Below are 26,362 nucleotides of genomic sequence, written 5' to 3'. Positions count from 1 at the left end.
ATAATGGAAATACACAATAGAGAGCTCTATGGAGGAGATATACAGTACTATAGTAATATAATTGGAACAGAGAGGTCTATGGATACAGTACTATAGTAATATAATTGGAACAGAGAGGTCTATGGAGGAGATATATAGTATTATAGTAATACAATATAGAATAGAGTTATATTGCCAGCTGGAGGGGCGGGGTAATCACTCACACACCAATGACACCATGCTGTTCTTCCTGGTAGCAGGCATTATGGCTTCCTATCTCCAACCAGTACTTCCTCAGTGACGCCTGTTAATCCTGAGTCCTACCTCCTTGGAGCAGGAGTGAGAGACGAGCGGCAAAATGGTAGAGCGACTTCTACTCCTGGTTGGAGTGAAGATATAAGACAGTCTCAACCTTTTCTGCTCAGGGCCCACTTAAAATCACAGCATATTTATTACTGATTAATCAATCGATTGTTCTCCGACATGAGCCAATGGAACTAACAAAGTGCAGGCTACTAATGTATTGTGATCACAATGAAAAGCCACCCATTCAAAGTCAAAATAAATAAATATATGAATTAGGGTTAGGTTATATTATCATTAAGTGTTTTACCAATTATTTGGGGGCCCGCTGACAATCCCCTGGCGGTCCACCAGTGGGCCCCGGCCCACAGGTTGAGAAGCAGTGATATAGGACACAGATATAGATATTCCACTATACTGTAGATAGGTCACCTACTTTGCTAAGAGACGCCCGGAGATGCTTGTTGCTATGGATACAATAACCAACATATAGGTGACTTCATTACAGAACAAAAAGCACCGCGGAGGAGACCCCATTCTGACGGGAAGAAACCTTGTATCTCCACATTTCTACCTTATTTCTATCATCATTTAATGTCCTACTTCAGTGTCAAGCAAAAGTTGTGAAAATAGCCGATCTACAATTTCACAGTGTGACTCATTGCGTTGCACTGTGAGCTTGTAGATCGTCTATTTTCACTATTTCTGGAAAATCTCAGTCCCATTTCCTGAAAAGTAAAGGTTTTGGACAATTTTGGACGATTTGTGACGCTACATTGTGTACACTCTCAGAGTTACATTCACTATAATGTACTCTGTACACTCTCAGAGTTACATTCACTATAATGTACTCTGTACACTCCCAGAGTTACATTCACTATAATGTACTCTGTACACTCTCAGAGTTACATTCACTATAATGTACTCTGTACACTCCCAGAGTTACATTCACTATAATGTACTCTGTACACTCCCAGAGTTACATTCACTATAATGTACTCTGTACACTCCCAGAGTTACATTCACTATAATGTACTCTGTACACTCCCAGAGTTACATTCACTATAATGTACTCTGTACACTCCCAGAGTTACATTCACTACTGTACACTCTCAGACTTACATATTACTTACAGACATATTACTTACAGACTTACATACTGTACTCCTCTGACAGATCCAGGACTGTTCGTACTGTACGACTCTTGTTTAAATAAAACGTTGTTTTATCTTTTTACGGGCGCAAAGTGAAAAATAACTAGCTGAACAATAGCTACACGTTGGAGTCATCTTCATTAAACTGGCATCAAAGGAGAGGATCGTATCGACTGAGCGAACACATAATGAACATCATAAAACAACTGCGCCTGCACGACGAAGCAGCGTATTGACTGATGAGTCATTAGAACGCCATCAACGGCCCACAGGAGTTCATGGGGAGTCGCATGAGCCGTGTAATCCTGCTCCACTTACAAGATATTTATCTGAGGTTTCCACTGGCATCATTACCGTTACACCTGAACTGTACACCAGTAAAAAGATCCTTTATTCTGCCAGCGGCGGATAAATTGACACACGGTGAGAGGTAAATCAAGATAAACTAGTTAAATGAATACCTCTGGACTCTGGAATGTGTAGTTTCGAGTCCCTCACCAAATGATATATGGTGCAAAAAACTACACATTGTACATTTTGTACTATGCAGCTCTGACTTGAATGAATGAAAAGTGACCCAGCCCTCCCCCCTCTCAGCTCCGCTGAGAGGCCAGCGTTCACCTTAATGAGGGCCTGAACTAATGTGCTTGTTGCTCAGTCTCTCCCCAGTTTGTTTCTCTCATTGGGTTCTTTCGGGTTCTCATTTTCTGCTGATGGCGCCCCTCTCCGTGCCGTGTCCTTCTGATTGTGGCAATTTTCCGGCTGGTTGCCTCCAACGTGCGTCTGTTTACCTTCTGTCACGGCGTCGACGATTTATGTGTATTTACATATTCGCCCGGGACGGAATGACACTAATGCATTTTAGGCGCGAGCCGAAGGAAAGCGTTGGTTATTAAGATATCTGCAGTGTCAGGAAACTTGTTGATGAGATAAAGGACGCTCTCGGAGACTGAGGTACAGAGAACCGTATCAGATTATGAAGTGAAATGTGACAGGTATCGTTGGGTGACTGGCCAATCATTCCGTTTCGGGAATCCATAGCAATTTAACTTGAAGCTTGGGCATACCTACAGTACTGTATTCTGGGGGGACAGTGGGTGAAAGAAATTGGGTGAAGCGGGACAAAAGGAAATGGTGGTGACGTGCGCACGTGCATGCACGCGCACGTGCACGTGCACACACACACACACACACACACACACACACACACACACACACACACACACACACACACACACACACACACACCTCTTCTCCTCTCCCATTGGTGATGCTGTTTAGATTTCCAAATAGTTTCCATCCAGTTTTAGCACGTTCATTGAATGTTGATGTCACCAGATGCCTCTGTAGCCAGAGATCTGGGATAGTGTGTCTATACAGCAGACTAGAATGGATGCTACTTGAAACTGCTTGCCTGCTAAAGTGTGACAGGCTGAGAACACAGACAATAGCAGCACACTGTCTCCAACGTTGCCTGTTTATCCAAACAACTATATATATATATATATTCAATATTCACACAAACAGCACCCTGCCGACTGTCATGGTAATTGTGTGAGCATGGGAGCGAGCGAGCGTGTTCGTTCGTTCGTGCGTGGGTGCGTGCGTGCCTGCGAGAGAGAGAGAGAGAGAGAGAGAGAGAGAGAGAGAGAGAGAGAGAGAGAAAGAGAGAGAGAGAGAGAGAGAGAGAGAGAGAGAGAGAGAGAGAGAGAAAGAGAGAGTATCATGATTCTGCAAAGCTCCTTTGACAAAGAAAGAGTCTCTGTAGCCATGGTAACAAAACAGAATGCAAGGTAAAGAACAAAAACAAGAGACAAGACAAAGTCCAATACAGTAGCAGAGTGGCTTCCCTGTGCAGTTGAAAGGCAGTTAAATTGACCAGGAGACTAACTGACTTGAATCCCTTCCTACACAACAGCCCACACCTTAAAAGCTATGCAAATAGACATTTTCCGGCCCTCACGTACACACAAACGCATGTTGCTCGCACGCACACACACGCACATGAACGTGCTCGCTCTCTCTTGCTCACAACATTTATGATCTATGGAAGAATTATGTTGTTTTGCACATTGAGGAAAAGCATTTGACGACCACTCAGAAAACCCCCCAGGGAGTCGCGACCCCCAAGTTGAGAAGCACTGCCAGAAATGATTAAATCATTTCATTCGAGATTTTGGCATGGCTGTGAAATACTGAAAGATACCATGAAATAAATATTCTAATTTCCATTCAAATTAGGACCCGACTCAAAATTCAATAATAGATCCAATAATATTCCCCAATTCATTCATCGCAGCAAGTTGTACGGTTCAACAGCTATCTTCGCCAAATGTTTGGTCAGATATTCACCTACAGTATGACATGCTTCCAATAGGGACCCTGGGTTTATATAAAGCATTCAATCCAATTTCAATCCAACTGATGTCCAATCAAGTGAGCCCTCACTCACTCACTCACTCACTCACTCACTCACTCGTACCACAACAAAGCCCTTCAATGTCACGAACCAGATAAGAGACTGTCCTATTTTACTCAGAGCACAGAAACATACACTGGCAGAATACTTGACTGCTGTGACTGATAGAACTCAGATAAAACTGTTGGCAATGCACAGACTGAGAAACCCAGCCTGGCTGTCGCTGACACATAGACACAGACTGAGTGACCCAGCCTGGCTGTCTCTGACACAAGTAGACACAGACTGAGTGACCCAGCCTCGCTGTCACTGACACATAGACACAGACTGAGTGACCCAGCCTGGCTGTCACTGACACAAGTAGACACAGACTGAGTGACCCAGCCTGGATGTCTCTGACACAAGTAGACATAGACTGAGTGACCCAGCCTGGCTGTCTCTGACACAAGTAGACACAGACTGAGTGACCCAGCCTCGCTGTCACTGACACATAGACACAGACTGAGTGACCCAGCCTCGCTGTCACTGACACAAGTAGACACAGACTGAGTGACCCAGCCTGGCTGTCTCTGACACAAGTAGACATAGACTGAGTGACCCAGCCTCGCTGTCACTGACACATAGACACAGACTGAGTGACCCAGCCTGGCTATCACTGACACAAGTAGACACAGACTGAGTGACCCAGCCTGGCTGTCTCTGACACAAGTAGACACAGACTGAGTGACCCAGCCTGGCTGTCTCTGACACAAGTAAACTGTGTTCTTCTGGATCGGACTAGTGAAGAAACACGGGGAAGGTTGCCGTATAATAGATTAGTCGATGGGTGGCTCTTCCGAGACAGATTTTGCGCTCTCATTAGAAGGCGGGTGTAAGTGCCATCCAACAGTTTCTCTAGTTTCTTTGAAAGTGTCCATGTCTCAGAGCCAGAGTAGAATTGGCTCAACGGTCGTCCTAAATATTTTTTACTTTTAACATCTTACTAAGCTGGGATGACCAAATCTTATGCATGTCATTGCAGGCTGACCAGGACATACCCTTCCTAGTTTGAAAGTAGATACAGACTGAATGACCCAGCCTGCCTGTCTCTGACACAAAGACACAAAGACTCAAGCTGGATTCCTCTGCGACGCGCTGTGAGCTCGTGGTCACAGGTCGGCTATTTCGGGCACCGGCGTCAATTAACGGAGCATGAATTAGGTATCACTTCTAAACTTCAACTTCACAAGTTTACAGGCGCAAAAGAGCAGGCATTTTTTAGATGATAATTAAGTGAATTAATGAATTATTTTTTTATAAAAGCCTAGCGCTTTCCCAAACAATGTTACAAAGTGCTTTAGTATAGTAGTATATAGTAATAGTTTTGAGCATTCATACTGTCTGTGAAAGCAGCCCAAGAGTGAAGTGCTTTTCCCCAGAACGGCAAAACAATTGCTGAATGAATATTAAATGTGTATTACAGTTTATGTTCTGTATACTAATTTTTATTTATTTTTTCGTCTATCAAAGCTCAGTTGAAGTGAGAGAGAGAGAGAGAGAGAGAGATAACTCATGAACAATTAAAAACAGGTGGGAGACCCGGCAGCCAGACAGAACCTGCAGGGGTCAGTGTTCTGCTACACTGCTCATAATAAGACACCTATCTAATTTAACATTTGTGGAGTTGGTCACCTGACCAAAAGCGGTTGACAGAAACTGGTCGACATGTTCTGTTGCCCCAACAGCGGCAGAAACAAGCCCTTTTAACCACGCTACTTGCACACACTACAACTCGCTTACAATTCGCAAACCTGGCAACACTGCCCTGTGTTCATGCTGTTGTCAGAGGCCCGCCCCCGGCTCACACGTCACTACTCTCACCGTCTCTCCGCTCGCAATCGGCAGCCATCTTGCTTTTTACTTCGATGCGCGAGTGGACATTTAATGCAAATACATTAATTATAGCTCCAGCAAGCAAACACAAACACCTCAACTCCATCTCATTGTGAATAAGAATTCCGAGGGGAAAAATAATTTTTGGAACGCCACTTTCACCCAGTATGAAGCTAAATGTGGAAGCCGTGTGTGTCACACCAAAACTGGTGACCCAGAGATTCCTGTACCGATTCTCGGGCATCTGGCCTGAGGCACTGCCTGCGAGTTGGCTCTGCGGGCGCTTTTTCCAACTCTCACTGATTTATCCAGCTCACACGTCAATCACAGTCACCAGCTCTCAGCCTGCACACACACGCACGTCTGTCTTGCGCACACGCGCACACACACATACACACACACACACACACACACACATGCAGGCTATTGCTTTTTATTTATATGGGCGAGTGGCAATTTAATGCAAATAAATTAATTATAGGTCCAGCAAGCAAATCATGATGGTCTGTAGGTCACAATTACATTCCGATTTTAGTTGTTGTGTTTTGTATGACATTTTGGCCAGTAGTTTTATATCTATCTCAGCTTTTGCCTGATAGCACACATGCTAACAGTGCTGACCACAACGTTAGCAGCATTTGATGACAGGTTGCCATAGCAACATACAGTGTGCGCAGACCTAACGTGAGCTTCTGGGACAGAAACTTGCGTTTTCATGACAGCAGCAGCTGCTGCAACCTCTGATAGCTACTGTGATAAAGATGCTAAAGCAACACAAATAAACATCCACACGCAAACCAAAACAAACCAGGGTTGCCACATATCGTGGATGTGAGAGTGAAACAAGCAACCAGGTCTATAAAAATGTTAATAGGCCAGTTCAAAGTAGGTAAATCAGAAATGGTCCGGAAATTAGTCTTAAAATAATCAATTATAGTGTTGACTGTCAAACTTTGTTGTCTAATGTTGTTTCAGAGCAGTGGAACTCAAACATTTCCATGTCAAGGACTACCAATAGATAAACAAGTCCAAAGTAGCTTATAATGATCAGACTTGGCAACACTGTCTCTAGGTTGAACGTTCTACTTTACAAGCTCACACATATGAAATATGTTTTTTTGAATCTTCAAACTGAGACATATTTTATGATAATACTGTTAGCAGTCATCATACTCCAAGAGCATACAAATGGAACCAAATGGACCCTGATTTTCCCAGAGAGCAAATGGTATCAAATGGGGGTCTGTGGCCTAATGCATTTCAAACTGGGGGTTCTTGGTATTATATTCTCTGCATATCTTATCAACTTGGGGTGAATATTTCACCACAATACTTTACTGAATATTTCACAAGAATATAACACAAGAGTCAAATGTACGGTCAAATGTAATCACAATATAGGCTACAGATGTAAATATTTATGACACAGTAAAATGTCGAAAATTAGTGCTATCCCCCCCCCACACACACACACACACACACACACACACACACGACAGGCAAGGCTGTTGTTTGCATCGTTAGCAGGCAGCAGCTACCTTGCCACTGCTCTCTGTGACTGTAGTTGTTTCACCATGTTTGCGTATTTATGAGAAATAAAAAACACTTTCTGTTATTATTAATACTTTATAACCCATCCGTTACTACATATGTGCAGGGCACACTACTGAGAATTTCCTTCTTCCCATATTGCGCTGCAATGTAACTAGGATTCGCCGGCCGAAGGCCGGCGAAATTCTAGTACTACATACATGTGTAAACATGAGCACACACACACACACACACACACACACACACACACACACACACACACACACACACACACACACACACACACACACACACACACACACACACACACACACACACACACACACACACACACACACAAAAGTGAGAGGAATGAAATAGCTGAAAGAGGGTGAGAGAGAGGGGGAGGACGTGTGTGACATATAAAAGAGGAGGAAGAGGACAGAGGTGTGTGATGGATGGATGGAGCCCTGACTTCTGTGAACCTGAACCTGAACTCTTAAACATGTCACTGTCTCAGGCAGCCATACTGCTGCCACAGCGTGCGTGCGTGCGGATGGATTAAGATTTGGAGGCTGGAGGGGAATTAGCTTGCTTTGTTATAGTCTGATGCAATGAAATGTCTGAGGCAATGTCTCAGGCAGCCATACTGCTGCCACAGTGTTTGTGTGTGTGTGTGTGTGTGTGTGTGTGTGTGTGTGTGTGTGAGAGAGAGAGAGAGAGAGAGAGAGAGAGAGAGGGGGAGACACAGAGACCAGTGTACAATGTGCACTGTGTTAATCTGTTTCTTCATATTGCTGCAATTCTTTATCATTGTCTGCACCATGCAGGACGAAGACGATGTTGTCACCCCTGTCTGTCTGTCTGTCTGTCTGTCTGTGCACAGCTAATCTCTGCCGTTGGACAGATCAGCATCCAACTTTGCATGAGCACTCCCATAGACCAAGGAAGACACCAGCCTTTTTTAATCAATCAATCAATTTGGATTCCTTAGACCAGTGTTTCAGAGACCGTCAGTGATCATTGAGGGGGTTCCAGGGGGTCCCCAGCTAAATGATGGAGAGTTGGTTACCAAATGGATATAGATATTTAGGTCCTGAAAGCGTAAAATGAAACATACAGTATTTACGCATTTTACGCTCTCAAGAGTAAAATAAATAAATAATACAATTATCGTTAAACCTCTGCATTACTGCATCACAGAACGGATGTGCAGGCCCCAGCTGGAACATATAATAGACATTCGCATTTCTCTCTCTCTCTGTGTGCATGTGCATGTGCATGTGTCTGTCTGCAGGGCGGGGGGGTGGATTTATTTTACAAGAACACACCATATATCATGAGCAGCATCCACACAACCGCAAATTAGAATTGCATGTTGAGGCCATGTAGAGCACAGCCCCAAACGTGCTTTCTCTTCTGGCCATATAGCGGACACCACAAACGCAACACATTGAACCGTATGCCATACCTGTCAAACCATCTTCTGTGTGTGTATGCGTGCACGTGTGTGCGTGTGTGTGCATGTGTGCGTGTGTGTGTTTGTGTGTGTGTGCATGTGTGCGTGCGTGCGTGCGTGCGTGCGCTTCCGTCTTACCTCTGACGTGTTAACTCGTCCCTCCTGGAAGGAACAGTCACTGGCGTCTTGAGTACACAGGTGACGATATTTACACCAGTGGCATGGAAAGTTACCGTTTACACATGACAGACACCTGGACGAGAGAGAGACAGAGAGAGAGAGAGGGTTATTACATTAAAACCTAGTTCAGGCCAAAGATTTGCATTGAGACAAACACTTACACTTACACTAACCTACACTTCTAGATTGTTCAAAAATGTATCTTTTATAATAGCAGATGTACATCTGCTATTATTTAATAGCCAACGTGAAAATCTAAAGTAACATAGATGCTTTCTGGGTTTTAATGCAAGGGTAAACCCACAATTTATACTTTGTTTTATTACAGTGATGTGTGCGATCTTGTAGTTTCCGCTGTTTCCAGTTATACGATCAAGCATATCATGCATTAGAAGGTTGCAGAGAAACATCACAGCTGTCTCAATGAGCCGTATTAGAAACATCACAGCTGTCTGAATGACCGTATTAGAAACATCACAGCTGTCTGAATGACCGTATTAGAAACATCACAGCTGTCTCAATGAGCCGTATTAGAAACATCACATCTGTCTGAATGACCGTATTAGAAACATCACAGCTGTCTGAATGACCGTATTAGAAACATCACAGATGTCTGAATGACCGTGTTAGAAACATCACAGCTGTCTCAATGACCGTATTAGAAACATCACAGATGTCTGAATGACCGTGTTAGAAACATCACAGCTGTCTGAATGACCGTATTAGAAACATCACAGCTGTCTGAATGACCGTATTAGAAACATCACAGATGTCTGAATGACCGTGTTAGAAACATCACAGCTGTCTCAATGACCGTATTAGAAACATCACAGCTGTCTGAATGACCGTATTAGAAACATCACAGCTGTCTCAATGAGCCGTATTAGAAACACCACAGCTGTCTGAATGACCGTATTAGAAACACCACAGCTGTCTGAATGACCGTATTAGAAACACCACAGCTGCCTGAATGACCGTATTAGAAACACCACAGCTGTCTGAATGACCGTATTAGAAACATCACAGCTGTCTCAATGAGCCGTATTAGAAACACCACAGCTGTCTGAATGACCGTATTAGAAACATCACAGCTGCCTGAATGACCGTATTAGAAACATCACAGCTGTCTGAATGACCGTATTAGAAACATCACAGCTGTCTCAATGAGCCGTATTAGAAACACCACAGCTGTCTGAATGACCGTATTAGAAACATCACAGATGTCTGAATGACCGTATTAGAAACATCACAGATGTCTGAATGACCGTATTAGAAACACCACAGCTGTCTGAATGACCGTATTAGAAACATCACAGATGTCTGAATGACCGCATTAGAAACATCACAGCTGTCTGAATGACCGTATTAGAAACACCACAGCTGTCTGAATGACCGTGTTAGAAACATCACAGCTGTCTGAATGACCGTATTAGCAAATATTTTCATTGACATTCTAAGACAAACAATGTACATTGTAGGCCTTCACTCTGGACAACATAAACATTCTAAATTATTTCCTGTTGCAGTGTTTGTGCATAGCCAACAGGAAATTGGACTTGGACCCAAACTATTCCACATAAAAAACACGGGACCGTGGTTGATTCTTATTGTGGGGCGCTAGCCCCTCCTATGCATAGCTTTGTGTGTTTGTATTTGTGATGATTTGATCGGTTGAGCACGGAATCTTATGTATTATGATGAATAATGTCACTTTATTACGTCATTACTGTATGTGGGTGGTTCACTTCATTTTAATGGTAGGTCTTTATGACCTGTTGAGTTTTCCTGTGTGAAATGTATCCATATAAAATGGACCAGGAGGTTAACTGTTTGAACAGATTTGGTAATGCTGTGGTAAATATGTAGCCTATCAAAGACAAGGAACACATGATGACCATGACATCATGACACTTGACCGTCACTATGACTCACAACACCCCAGAGACAACAAGGAGGAAGGAAGGAAACGAGGGGTAAACAAATACATGAAATACGGAAGACGTGGGAAGGAATGAAGGGAGAAAGAGATGATCACCATGCAATGGTGGATGGAAGGAAGAACAAATGAAGAAAGAAAGAAAGAAAGAGAGAAAGAAAGAAAGAAAGGAAGAAAGAAAGAAAGAGCAATAAAGAATGGTGTGTGTGTGACCCAGCGTTCAGCGGGAGGCTTACCGCCATGTTAAGCTGGCAGTGTGAGATAAGACTGTTATTACAACAACACTTGTCTTCTCAGCGGACCACAGTTCAGCTTTTGACACACACTCACTCACACTCTCTCACACTCTCTCTCACACACACACACACACACACACACACACACACACACACACACACACACACACACACACACACACACATGCAGTGGATTACCACGCAGCAACAAGGCTGCAGGGAAATAATGACAGAGTGACAGGTTGTATAACAACACTCCAGGATGGAGTTGCCTGTAGAGGTGGAGCTGCAGGGTGCGGTGGAAACAGCGCCCTCTGTGTGCAGTTATAACCCCTTCACAATTTAGGACAGGAACCAATTTTTGGTGTTTTAAGCATTGTCTTATACTTTAGCTATTTTTTTTTAAATCGTGAAAATGTGGCGCAAATCTTTGAATAATATGTATTCTTTCAGTGCGAACGTTTTTAACTCAAATCTTTGCTTCAGATTTTCAGATGGGGGTCCATGGCCAAATACAGATAATTCTCTGGGGCTCCTTGACATGAAAATGGTTGAGCAATGAGAACCACTAACATATAAGGTTTTTCACAAAACTGTATTTAGAAGGCTTTGGGTTACACAGATTATAACTCAGCGATTTCACAACCTGTGGGACCCACTGGTGGGCCGTGAGGATATTGCAAGCGGGGACAACAATAATTGGCAAAACACAAAGATATTAATGAAAATAATGACATTAACATGTAGCAGCAGCACTGTGGTAAAGTGCCTGCCAACCGCCACAGGGAGTCTGGGGGTAAGAATCCACTGCGGTTTATCTGGATTCGTCAAGCGTCTACATACAATTACACACGATTGGCTCGTGTTCGGGAGAGGGAAGCCGGGTGGGGAGGGTGATATGAGTAATTATGATATTTAGACCATTTATAGGCCTATAGAGCGTCGCAGTCCCGCCCCCTCGAGAGACCCGGAAAATAATTCCCTGTTCATTTTCCTCACAGACTTTTCAAAAAGTACTTTATTTAAAGACGTTTACGCTGTGGACAAAGCCAACTCGAGTTGTGCCAATTCATGACAATAAACAAAATGTTTTGGGCCAAACAAATAATTAGAAAGAAGAAAAAAACGGCAGGTTACAACACTTTTTTTGTTGTTTTTCTGCTCGAGTTGGCTTTGTACGACGCTTATATGGTCTTAATAAATACTTTTTGAAATGTCTATGGGGAAAATGCATTGGGAATGATTTCCTGGGCCGTCGTTGAAAGGGGGTGGGACTGCGACGCTAGTCTATACTGTATATACTCCAGTTTTAGGTGATAAGGTGACCACCGAAAACTACAACATGACGTCACATGACGACACCGCTCGACTCACCGCTCACCCCAACACATCTCTCTGTTTTTATTAACCACCTTAACACTCCAAAACTGGAGTATGAATTAATAGGCCTTTAGCTGAACCAAAACATATTTTCGTATCAGAGTCCTTACGGCAGAATCTTTAGACTTTTACTAATAGGTCCATGGCCTAATTCAGCAGTTCTAAAAGGGGTGTTCTGGGGACCTCCAGGGTCCAAGAGGGATTCCAGCTAAATGATGGATAGTTTGGGAACCAAATGCAACCCTTGTCTATAACTCAGAGTGTGTCCCAAACTGTGGGTCCTTTGAAACAAGAACGTTTGAGAACCCCTGGCCTTGTTGAAGTCAATTTGGGGGTCGGTGACCTGGAAAAGTTTCAGACTCCCTGTGCTATCAGATAGTGAAATGAAATGGAATAATATCATTGCTCATGTAGCACATGCCTGAAGGCCTCATCTCTCCCTTGGCCTCTTTGGTTGAGACATGCTTCTCAATGCGGCAGACTCCAATCACTACTGGAAGTGATGTAAGCTCTAGACCAGTGGTCCTTGAGGGGGTTCCAGGTGGTCCCCAGCTAAATGATTATTATTGGTTTAATTTTACGCTCTCAAGGGTTAAAAAATTGTTAAGCATCTGCATTACCTAGTCTACACAATTCAACGTTTTGCCCGTTATCTCTCTTATATGGTACCGACATCAATACAGCATGGACTTGTGGACCAAATCTTGTCCAACGACAACAAAATATTCTATAAGTTTTGGGTCTGAGAGGCAAAATCTCATGGTGGTCCGTGGCTCAAATACCCAATAAATAATGGGCCTTGATATGAAAAAGTTTGGGAACCCCTGCTCTAGACCACCCAGCCAATGGGCAAAGACACTGGCCTGTAACCAAAAACAACAGGTACACATTCTCATTTATACCTAGCTACCTACCATCAACCACCAGGGAGGCAGGAGGAGGTACAGTATATAGCTGTTGTTTAGTTTCAGGGGTGGGTAGTTACACCTGGTGCACTTTTGGTTCTAGTTGCAGAGACAGAGAGAGAGAGGTGTGTGTGTGTGTGTGTGTGTGTGTGTGTGTGTGTGTGTGTGTGTGTGTGTGTGTGTGTGTGTGTGTGTGTGTGTGTGTGTGCGTGCGTGCGTACGTACGTACGTACGTACGTACGTGTGTGCGTCAATTTAACAAGGCTGCAGACGATCAGAAATCAGCAGAGAGAGAGCAACGTTATAGTGCTACTGGATGCCGAATTGAAGTGGACTCAAGCCCAGACTTTTAGTTTTCTCCCTGGAAATAAAAACGTCTGGGTTTCCAAGGCTAATAGTCATGTGATCAAGACAGATGACAGATTCCAAACATTGCTGGCCTACAATAACCTGTTCTTGCCTAATGTAAATCGCTCTGGATTAAGAGCGTCTACTAAATGCCTAAATTGTTGTGTGTGTTGATATTGACGCACAACTCAATCTAATATTCAGACTCAGTGCATGGGAGTCATGGGAGTTCCATTCAGACATCCACAGCGATTTTCACTTAAAGGCAAAATCTCAATCCAATGGCTGAAACGTAAAGGGTTAACTGCTTTATCGCTTTCCGTAAAAATGACAGAGTGAATCAGACAGGAAGAGTTTATATACGAGATAACAGCTAGTGAGTCCACAGACTGGACTGCAGAGTGTGGCACTGACAATCAATGCACTGATTTCCATGGGGAGGCCTGCGTGTGTGCGTGTGTGTGTGCGCGTGTGTGTGTGCGCGTGTGTGTGTGTGTGTGTGTGTGTGTGTGTGTGTGTGCATGTGCAATGTTAACATTGTGGTGTTTGTTAGTACGGGGGTGAACAAGTTGCATCTCACCATTAACCTCGGGGTCTATTGATCGCCACACACACACACACAGACACATACACACACACACACACACACACACACACACACAAACGTGTACAAACCAGAAACAAATACATGCACACAGGTGCGTACACACACAAATGTGCGCACATCAATGGTACCAACACACATACCTGCAAGAACACATGTCTGGATTTACCATAGGCAAGCGCGGGTATACAACACGCACACACGCACACACACACACACACACACACACACACACACACACACACACACAGGCCCTCAGCCCCTGCGGATACAGCGGTAGTGATTGGTGAGAGCGGCGGGCCGAGGCGGTGGAGCCTCTCGTTCATACGGGCCGAGCTGTCAATAGCGCTGACAGCCTGACGGCCACGGTAACTGGCTGCTCCGCTGCTGCAGCCACGTCAATACAAATCTCACACTGTTTAACAAAAGGCACGCGGGTCAAACACCTTCTCAGCTCCTCCGGACATTTAATAGCACGCAGCCTGGATCGATGGAGGCCCAGCCATTAACGTATACAATAGGCCAGTAAGTTCACAAAGTTTAACGTGCCAAATTGATGTTGGCCAATGCACGGAATCTCATCCGAAAGCGTTTTGCGCCCATGAAAAGATTTGTGTTAAGAAAATTCCAAATGACTGTAAAGGTTCCAAACGGTTTCGATATACTTACTACTACTACTTACTACTGCACTCTGCACATACTGTATAGCAGTGGTTCCCAAAGTGGGGACTCCCTCAAGGGGTCCCTGAGGGAGTTCCAGGGGGTCCCCAGCTAAATGATATAGTTTGGAACCAAATGGACCCTTATGGGTCTGTAACTCTGAGACATTTTGTACACTCTCAGAGATAAATTAACATTGATTTTACAATATAAATTGGGGTCCCAGAGATAGAATTAAATGCAGGGTCCGTAGACTAATGGCATATATCTGGTATATCTGGCATATATCTTCAAATGGGGGTCCGTGGGCTAATAAATCTCAATTTGGGGGTCTTTGACATGAAAGAGTTTGGAAATCACATGTATATGTTGGAACTGCCGACTGATTTGATTGCAGACTCATCTGTAAAACTGCTGAAAGTGTGCCGCGTCCCACTGTGGTGTCCAGGACCACAGTGTAACCACGTGGAATGAAGCCATATTATGAAGCCATTGTTGTTGAATAATGCTGTCATGCTGTAATCATAAATATAGATTATAGAACAAGACTCTGTGAATAGTTCAATAGATCAGTCATCTGATCGCTTGGAGACAAATAAGCCTGATGTCACTATATGTTGTTTATTAATAAGTCTTCAAATTACGTCTCCTCTCCTCTGTATACATGCTATTCCACAGATTTATATTTCACTTTATATTTATAACACGATGTGTTATCGACATTCATTTCTTCAGAATATCCTTGTGTTATGATTACACGATGCACCCAAATGTCAAATTCCTCGTATCGGTGCAAAAACAAGATGGTGTCATGGTATTATAACTTGTGTTCACGCCCGAGGGTCCACAGGTAATAAACCATGTGGCCCCAATCCGAGGCCCCCAATTGGCAGTTTAATAAAGGACACGGATCCAACAACACCTACGCCTAGAAAAATAATACTAATATGAAAGAAACCGACACAAAGCAAAAAACTGTTTCCCAAGAATCCTAAATGTTCATTTGACCTCTGAAGAGAGCACAAATGTAACCAAACGGACCCATGCCAGTGAGACAAGTTTAACCACTTAACCACTATGTCGGTTCATTCATTCACTGCTAATTGAGCTATTGTGTCTGTCAAGACAAGAACCTATATTTTTCAGCACAATTAGAGGAATTTCATATAGAGTGTATATGCGCATGCATAAAGTGAAATCGAGTGGCAAAGTGAATGTTAAAGTGAGTTTAACGCCAGAAAGTCATTTTTTACCACTCAGTAGGCGTTCCCTCATAACTTCCGGATATGATGATGATGATGTCACCCTCTATTGGGGTATTGTTAGTTTTTCCTACTTTTACTTAACCCATTAAAAATACATACAAAGCATCTGTGTCACTTTAGAAATAATGGCATATACATATACAGTACATATACAGTAGACAATTTGCTATTTTTTGAGCATATATGAAAAATCTTGAAAGTGTACGAGCTGCTGATTTAGAAGGCGTTTGCAGAATGGTCTTCAGGTCTTCAGTCTATCTGAGTACCAACCACTGGGCAGCAAACAGAATGGTCTTCAGTCTATCTGAGTACAAACCACTGGGCAGCAAACAGAATGGTCTTCAGGTCTTCAGTCTATCTGAGTACCAACCACTGGGCAGCAAACAGAATGGTCTTCAGTCTATCTGAGTACCAACCACTGGGCAGCAAACAGAATGGTCTTCAGTCTATCTGAGTACCAACCACTGGGCAGCAAACAGAATGGTCTTCAGTCTATCTGAGTACCAACCACTGGGCAGCAAACAGAATGGTCTTCAGTCTATCTGAGTACCAACCACTGGGCAGCAAACAGAATGGTCTTCAGTCTATCTGAGTACCAACCACTGGGCAGCAAACAGAATGGTCTTCAGGTCTTCAGTCTATCTGAGTACCAACCACTGGGCAGCAAACAGAATGGTCTTCAGGTCTTCAGTCTATCTGAGTACCAACCACTGGGCAGCAAACAGCGCAACCTTCTTCCACCACAATAAGGGTCCGCCCCTCCCCCTTGCGGTTTCCTTTTCCCCCTCCTGCATAGATTTCAGGACCTTTCATATTATAATGGCCATGGGTTGCCTGCGGCTCGGGCGCTAACCTTTCAGCTGTGTGGGACGCCATTATGCCCTGACACAATGGACTACAATCTCTCTCCCTCCCTCTCTCTCTCTCTCGCTGTGCGCTCCTTATATCTCTCTATCGCTGTCACTGTTTCTCTCAGGGTTTCAATCGCTCTTCTAACTGTTCAATACTCGCGTGCGCACACGCACACACACACACACACACACACACACACACACACACACACACACACACACACACACACACACACACACACACACACACACACACACACACACACACACACACACACACACAGTGTTCTGTTCTTTAAAGATGAATCACCCCCCCCAACCCCCACCCACCCAAATGCTCAATTACACTATTCCCAAGCCTCTTTTTTAATGCTAATTCATAATATTGTAACAGGCGTATGTAAATAGCTGGCAGGGCATTTTGCCTTGCCAAGTCTGCGCTTTTTGCTTGTACGTTGCCTTCTGTTCTCTCTCTGTGTGTGTGTGTGTGTGTGTGTGTGTGTGTGTGTGTGTGTGTGTGTGTGTGTGCGCGCTATCCACCCACCATTCTTATATGGCGGAAATATCCAATATTGGATCCCCGATGCTGAAAGGTCAAGGGTCAGACAGTGTACGTGTCTGGAGGGTGGGGGTCGCTATAGGCCGGCTGCAGTTCATTATATGAAGTACAGCAGTGAACCGTATGTGTTAGTATAGTGTATATGTATAACAACTAGAATACATCAGTGAATGGAACAGAGGCATGGCTGTTTACACAGCATCAGCGAGACAGCAGGCATAACGCACAACCACACGCACACACACACAAGTCCAAGGCCATTGAGAAGGAGGCCCTGAGTGGTCTCTGTGAGCCCTCTCTCTGCTCTGTCCAGGTCTCATTAACAACACATCACTATGGAGATGTATGCAGCGAACAACATGACACACACTGCACTGTACATGATAAACATGAAGAGAGAGAGGAAGTATGGACAGACATACAGACAGACAGACAGACAGATTACAAAATGGCAGATCTACGAGCTTGTAGATCGTCTATTTTTGAAAGTTTCAAATAATTGTAGCGTGTAGTAAAAGGTACAATATTCGTCTCTGAGATATAGTGAAGTAGAAGTAAAAGTAAGTACAGTATACTTGAGTAAATGTACTTATTTACTTTCCACCACTGATAGTTTGGATACGCCACAATAATAAGCGTTTCTAATACACCACAAAATGTGGTATGTGGTTTGGGGACCCCCAGGGGTCCTTGAAGGTGTTCCAGTGGGTCTCCACCAACATATTTAACTTCCAAATCAGTACAAACACTGGCACATGAAAAATTGGAATATGCTCCTCCCACATTTGACTCTAAATATAAGAGTCAAAAATAAACTTAAGGAAGCAATAATCAGAAAAAGGAGATTATATTATATTAGGTTGCAATTATTGGTATATCAGACAGACACACCTAGCCTTGCTCCAGTCACTGAAACGCTAGCCACACATATTAAAGATATTTTCTAAAAGTGTCAGGTGTGTTCTAATGTAAAACTTTTTTTGTAAATGAATGACCTACTTTGTCATATGTGTTGTGCAAAACCATCTGAATCTATAAACCACATCAATAAAACAATTACATCAAATCTTGTAACAGCACCATAACAGAGTGGGGAGTCTGGGAACCTAAAGATCTTAAATCGTCGTCCTTTTGAGCTTTTGAATGTTTGTGTATTGTAGTGTGCACTTTATCTCACGTATTCATTTGACAGATTAACTTTCATGATCTAATATCTGACCAGCCATATCTATACATTTACTCAACTACTGGTACTGACTAAGAACTTTTACTTGTAATAAATCAGTGTATGATCTGTTGAATGCTGATTGTTACAAACACACATCTGGTCACTTTACTCTCATCTCCTTTAATAAGATCATAAATGACAAACACTGCAATAAAAAACATGTTATCAGTAATAATCATATCAAACATGTCACCATTATACCAATATAATTACAAACTGATCGTTTATACACTACAAAATAAAAAGTATATTATCCGGAATCATTTTATCTGTTTGACGATCTGTCCTTGTAAATCATGATCTGATACATTAGTTAAATAATCACTGCAACCAATTTAAAATAATGAATTACCTGCCATAAAATAATAGCCCTTCATCAATAATAGATCAATATATTCTGTAGGTTTGTTTATTGGATGCTAGATGTTCTAACTGTGGTTTATAACAGTGACACGGATCTTCCCTGGTAACATCTTAAGAGACTCACTTGCATCACCATTACTAATGAATGGAAACAGTTTCTCAGTGAAAGTGTGTGTGAAGGTGTGTAGGTGTGTGTTAGAATCAGAATCAGAGAAGGACAGCTGTCCTCTGTTCCAGTCCAGTTTGACTCTGATCCTCCAGGGTTTCTGTTTCACTGAGAGAACAGTCCCCATAACCTCTGATGAGGGAAATGCTCTATATTCAACCTCATCTAAGTCTATATACCAGTATCCAAACCCGTTGTTTCCCTTCCTCTGGAAAGACTCCACAAATACACCTACTTCCCAGTATCTACTGTCTCCAACCTCAACCTCCCAACTGTGAGTCCCTGAGTTAAAGCCCTCAGAACCCTGGACTTGGGCATAGCTGTCAAACCTCTCTGGGTTGTCAGGAAGCTGCTGTCTCTCGTCTCGTCTCACACTGGTCAGATCATCAGACAGCATGTATACTGGGTGGGCAGTGTTGGGGTCCAGGATGACAGGAGTGTAGGAGACAATGTCCTTCATCTTGTCCCAGACTCTGAAGGTGAGGTTCTTCAGGTGTTTGGCCTCGTCTATCAGTGCTCCTGAGAGCGGCAGTGGGTCCTGCAGGGTGAGCTGGACTCCCTCCATTGTGGTCTTGTAGTTCTGCAGGAATGAGACATGGTCATCGGCTCTCAGCTGGTCCTCAGCAGCTTGGATTGCATTGGAGAGGATTTCCATTTCTCTGCTCAGACCGTCAATCCTCTCCTTCATCTCCTGACTCTTCTGAGCCTCTTCCTCCTGCAGAGCGGCAATCTTGGCCTCCTCTTCCTCCTGTAGGAACCGACGAAGATTCTGAAACTGTTCCTTAATCTGCGTCTCGGTGTTCCTGGCCTGAACCTTGATGTGAATTTCTGTTATGTTGTAATCTGTTTTAACTTTAGTAAAGACCTTCAGTTTCTCCTTTAAAGGCTTCAATGATTCCTGGACCTTCTGTTTGCAACGTCCAGACGCTTCGTCCACGGGTAAGAACTTGTGTCCGGCGTGTTTCTCTGAATCATGACACACAACACACACTGGCTGTTGGTCGTCCAAACAGAAGAGCTTGAGCTTCTCACCGTGTGCGGTGCAGAAGAGGACCTCAGAGCTCATAGATGAGGACCTCCGGCCTTTCTCCTCCAAGAGGTTCTCACACAGGTTCTTCAGAATAATGCTTGTAAGAGGATTGTCCTTGGAGGATCTTCTCTGACAAACAGGACATTCCTTTGATGATTTATCGGTCCACCATTCCTGCAGACAGTCTTTGCAGAAGCTGTGGCCACAGGACAGCCCAACGGGATGTTTAAAGATGTCATGACACACAGGACAGGTCAGTTCCTCTTCCTGAACAGTCAAACGAGAAGCCATTTTGTCTGCCGGTCACACAAATTATCTGGAATATTCTCTGACGCTGTCACACCAGAGGAATACTAGAATTCAAAACAACACCAACTGTCGGTCTGCCAGGTTGTTGAAATGATCCGGCAGTCTATTAATTGATCTATTTATTGATTCATTGATATTTGCCTCTCGGTTCGTCTTTTCATTGTGTCGCAGTCTCTGACTGACGAGTGAATCTCAGTCTCACAAAAACGCTGAACAAGGAAATGAACTTTGATTCATGTTCTTATGATAACAGGAATGACACACGTACAGTACAGTATAGTCCTGAAATGCACCGATATGACATGAATAACCGGAATATGACCAAACAAAGTATGAAAAGGCAATAATAAAGAGTTTCCCCTGCCCCCCCTCGGTGTCTGTGATGTCCCACCGCACGCACGCACGCACACGCACACGCACACGCACACACACACACACACACACACACACACACACACACACACACACACAACAGTATGTCATCATAAGATAATTAACCAAAGTTCATGTTCTGTCTGTACTGTTGCTCCCAGTCGTACATACATGTTTTGTTATAAGATCATTAACTCAATGATATTCCACAATAAAAACTGTTTCTATACTTAAACGATAGATAGATAGATAGATAGACCACATAACAAACAACTGTCCATTCCATCTCAGTGTGGAGACCTCGTCCATTTCCCCCAAAGAAATGCTGCAGGGTGGAATAAGAATGCCACACGCAATGCTCCAGTGCCCTTAAAACTGGGTGTGACAAGGAGGGATTTGATCTATCATTTCAATTAAAGCAATCAGCCGCGCCATAGCTTTAACATGTCATTAACTAATGGGTCGGCTAATAGCTTGAGTCTGGTGAACAATAAATTGGATCAGTCAACCATGTCTCTCTTCATTTGGGAGGTGATTTATTTGTACACCGACATCGCAATGTCTTCACCACCAGGGCAACGGTGTTTCTTTTAGTGGTTGAGCTGTGAAGCAAAGCAAAAGCTACTTATTTGTTTTGTTTGTTTGCTTTTCGTTTACCTCTGTAGCTGCCAATATCCATATGCGTGTGTTCCATTGTGAAAGGTACTTCTCCGCCCTAAAATAAATGTGTGGAGGCAGCTGCCACATTACAATGTTGGATATTGCATAATTGCCGCCTTACAGCCGTGAGTGCCATCAGGGAAATAATAAGGGATCTTATGCAACAGAAGTGTTGAAAGTGTGACATCCAGTTGTTGTCTATTAGACTTTATTGCACGGCTTGGTTGAATGCTTGACTCTGATTGGTCAATCGTGTGTTATTTCCGGATAATGACTGCTCCGCTCTATAACAGACCGATGTCTGATCAAAGCCTCAGAGCACCTGCTGCCCCGCTTGATTTACTGCTGTATCCAACATTGCTCTCAAAAATGTTTTTGAAAACATTTGAGCGAGAAATAGACGATGCAGTATCACAAAATAGATTATATTTGATCAACTCACTTCCTTATTTTCCGACTGTGCTGCAGCTGTGCAGACGCCGGCCAACACGACACTTATGGAGTACTTTCATTACCGTAAGCAAAGAAATACCTTGTTTTGTTGTGTTTTGGGTCAATTTATTAATTGATGTATTAAGTAGCCGTGTAATAAGCGGGATAATGTATGGCTGAGTGGTCATTGTTTATATATAAATCACCCCGTCAGTAATTATTTGTGCGGGGCCAACACCCACTGTCATGTCCCCAATTTTCCAATTCACCTCTTGTCAAGCTCCACCCCTCTTCTACACCCATTACCTATTGCACCTTTAAATGTGTATAATCGAAGTGGTATATGCGTTATGCAAAACATAATGTGGACCTATTGCCCAGCTAAAGGAGCTCAGAGTAATTTCAGTGAGGTTTTGTTTTCTTCCCAATGGGATGCTTTAAACTTTTTACTTTTTAACTTTAAAATGCAGTATTTAATGTGATGCAGTGAGAGATCTAATGGAACATACTTCAAAGTTCAAAAAATAAAGATGTGGTTGCATATGAGTTGGACCATTATGCATACAGAGTAGTTTTTTTTCCCCTTCCAATTTAGACATCAATACCCAATTCACCTCGTAATCTCTGTCAGTGCTGACTGCCAGCATTTTATTGAAGTTCCTTATGATGTTTTGGAACAGACTGGCTTGTAGGTGTACCATGACTCATTTACAGATAAAAAGTACATTGTTCTTCAAAGGGCACATTTTGGATGCAGTCTCTTTGTATGCACAAGAGTAAAACATTAGTCCAGAGGTCAACTTACGAGTGGTGGACACTGCAGTTGTAGAAGACAAAATCCACGCTGGCAAACTTCTTCCCCGTCTCCCGTGTCTTCAGGTAGAGCTTGATGACGCGCTTGTCGCCTGCAGCGGAGACACACCATTCACCATCAGATTCATCACCATCATCATCATCATCTTCATCAGTATGACATCATTAACATGACACCAGGGCAGCCGCACCACTATTAAACCCAGACTAGTTTTGTCATATTGTCACTGACCTTGTATGTCCCAATTAAACCCTTACTCTTCAGGAGATGTAAACAGTTAAGGAGTCATTGTAATTATTATTTAGTCACAGGCTCTTGTTAATACTTTTCACTGGTTTAATATTTATACAACGCACAGACACACTTAAGCACCTTGACTATCACTATCACAATGGAACAAAATTGGAACAAAATTAATTAACAGATCTAACAGGCTCACAATCACATGTGGCACAGTGTGACGCGATGGAAACTTGTAGATTGAGCTATTTTCGCTGTTTTAGTTTGACACTGTACTGTAGTATGACAAAGTAGGGCATTCATTTATAATAATAAAAAACAGACACAGAGACGCAAGGTTTCTGCCCGACGACAGCAACGATAATATGTTTTAAGCTGTAATCATCGCAGACATTCTGGCCGGCAGTCTAATAGCTTAGCGTTGTGACCTCACTGCGAAGTGTCTTAACTGCAACATCATCACAGCACCGATCGATTTCTGAAGAGACAATCCTTTATTGACCTGAGAGGATTATGGCGGACAGGCCTGTGGGTCGGTGGGAGGGACAGAGAGCTCACATTGGTCCCTGGTGATGGGGGCCACGTCCCTGGTGGCGGGGGACAGACAGTAGATGGACAGTGGGAGGGACAGGGAGCTCACATTGGTCCCTGGTGATGGGGGCCACGTCCCTGGTGGCGGGGGACAGACAATAGATGGACAGTGGGAGGGACAGGGAGCTCACCTTGGTCCCTGGTGATGGGGGCCACGTCCCTGGTGGCGGGGGACAGACAGTAGATGGACAGTGGGAGGGACAGGGAGCTCACCTTGGTCCCTGGTGGAGGAGGACAGACAATAGATGGACAGTGGGAGGGACAGGGAGCTCACCTTGGTCCCTGGTGATGGGGGCCACGTCCCTGGTGGCGGGGGACAGACAATAGATGGACAGTGGGAGGGACAGGGAGCTCACATTGGTCCCTGGCGGGGGACAGACAATAGATGGACAGTGGGAGGGACAGGGAGCTCACCTTGGTCCCTGGTGATGGGGGCCACGTCCCTGGTGGCGGGGGACAGACAGTAGATGCGTCCGCCGTAGATGCGTCCCTCCGTCTCCACGAAGTCATCGAAAGCACAGTCGACGCCCGCCGACAAGCTGGGCACGTTCTGAGCCTGCAGCACCAGCTGATAGAGAGACAGAGAGAGAGACAGAGAGAGAGACAAGAGACAGACAGACAGATTAGGAGATTGTACATTTTTATGGATATTGATAGCATTGTAGAGACTGCTTAATGATCCGCGTCTTTATCGATACCACTATCGATACTTCTCTATTATTTGGCGGGAGGACAAGGTGACAATAAGTTCTTAACAGAATTGTAATTGCTTTATTGCTTAACTGTGAGTCTGTGACTGTCTGTGTGATTTCTGAACAGAATGAATTCCCCCTAGCCTTCAATAAACACTGCTGATGCATTGAAAATAGCTTGGAGATTTTTATACATTTGAAACCTGTGAAATGGGACATTCTGTATAATGCTGGTATATTTTGATGCCAAATTGCCAATTCTTTGTACTTTTACTCAAGTACATTTCTACTTTATTACTTAGTATTTCTAGATTAGAGTATTGATACTTAAAGAGGAAGCCACCAGTGCGCAGCAGCGTACCTGGACCTGTGACATGGTGACAGACACGATGTCAGGCTGGACGGAGAGACGGACACACTGCTCCCCCCTGGTGGTGAAACGCTGAGCCTCCTCTGCACGCTCACACCGGTCCTTCCTGGAACAACTGCACACGCGCACGCACACGCGCACACGCACACGCACACACACACACACACACACACACACACACACACACACACACAGTTTTCAGCCCGTCCGTCTGTCTGTCAGCAGGATATCTGGAGTAATTATGAAGGGATTTGCAGCAGACTGGGTGGAAAGATTGGTCCCAGGCCAAGGAACAACTGAATGACATTTCACACCAATTCTCTTATTGTCAGCCTTCTGATTGGTCCCTGAACAACCAACCAGCAGGGCGACAGCCGTTGTTTATGCTGAGTTTCTTAATCATGAGGAAAATAGCTTCTTTTTTTTGGGAGGGACACAAAACATTATGCACAGTCACTATACTGCACCCAAGATGTTCATTTTAATTTGACTAAGACCTAGTTTAAAATAAGAATTGAATGCATTAAAATGTATTCATTGGTAGTGGATGGAGAGAGAGAGAGAGATGATGTTTGTCCAACCCAGACCCATAGAGAGAGAGACTTACGTCTCTAGCATAAACCCATTGTAAGAGTGGAAAGCGGAAGATCTCATTCTATCTCAATGAAGACATTCCAATGTTTTGTTACTACAGCCCATTAGCACCCCGCACGTGACGTAACTCTCTCTCTCCCATGGGTCTGGTCCTACCTATAGCAACCGCAACCAATGGGTGTAGAAGAGGGGTGGAGCTTGACAAGAGGTGAATTGGAAAATTGGGGACATGACAGTGGGTGTTGGCCCCGCACAAATAATTAAGAACCTGGAGTTCTCTAATAAATATACGTGAGTCAGGGAAATGAGGAATCAATATGCAACAGAACAGGCGTGCTGAGAGTGCAACATCTACAGTATAGTGGCTGAATGTTGCCTATTGCACCTTTAACTCTGAGAACGTACAAATGGAACCAAAATGGACAATTAAACAAATACTGAAGATTTCGCTGTGTATGAAAAATATGTACAAATGCATGAAGTATTTGACTTACACGTTGTGCAGGACACACCAGCCACAGTGTGGGTCTCCGGAGCCCAGACAGGAGCTACAGGAGCTGTATTGTTCACATGTCTCCACTGGCACACGAATCACCTGCAGATAAAACACACAAGGCGACCGTTACAAACATTCACAAGTCGGTCATTTTGCTGATGATGCCATCACCCTGAGACATTGTGAGTGAGCAGGGAGGGAGCGTTCTCTTTGATTGTGCTTAGCTTTTAAATGTTTTAACCTTTTTTTTTTTAATGTTTTAAAGGTTATAGCTTCCCTGCCTTGGAACACTCTCTCCAAGTCATGGAAGAACACTCTTTGGGGGTCTTTGAGTGCTTTAAGCTACTCTTCTTCAGTTTTATGTC

At 43.7% G+C, this 26,362-nt stretch overlaps 2 protein-coding genes across 3 annotated transcripts in view; both read right to left on the bottom strand.

Moving 5' to 3' along the window:
* Positions 1–26,362, bottom strand: part of plxna1a (plexin A1a) — a 331,250-nt gene that overhangs the window by 137,037 nt on the left and 167,851 nt on the right. For both annotated transcript variants that reach the window (XM_080763399.1, XM_080763400.1), the window contains exons 5-9: positions 25,996–26,096; positions 24,899–25,022; positions 24,260–24,413; positions 23,006–23,105; positions 8,855–8,969 (exon numbers count right to left, since the gene is read on the bottom strand). In XM_080763399.1, coding sequence (XP_080619525.1) covers positions 8,855–8,969; positions 23,006–23,105; positions 24,260–24,413; positions 24,899–25,022; positions 25,996–26,096 — 594 coding nt within the window. The remainder of the gene's footprint in view (positions 1–8,854; positions 8,970–23,005; positions 23,106–24,259; positions 24,414–24,898; positions 25,023–25,995; positions 26,097–26,362) is intronic.
* Positions 19,297–20,718, bottom strand: LOC308316001 (zinc-binding protein A33-like; the record flags this gene model as incomplete). The annotated part of the gene is made up of 1 exon (XM_080764319.1): positions 19,297–20,718. The coding sequence occupies one exon, from the start codon at positions 20,716–20,718 to the stop codon at positions 19,297–19,299; it is 1,422 nt and encodes a 473-aa protein (XP_080620445.1).

Source organism: Protomyctophum bolini, assembly GCF_963924005.1.
Source record: "Protomyctophum bolini genome assembly, chromosome: 5".
NCBI lineage: Eukaryota > Metazoa > Chordata > Actinopteri > Myctophiformes > Myctophidae > Protomyctophum > Protomyctophum bolini.
The sequence above is the reverse complement of the archived record's forward strand: the minus strand, read 5'-3'. Positions and strand labels throughout refer to the sequence as shown.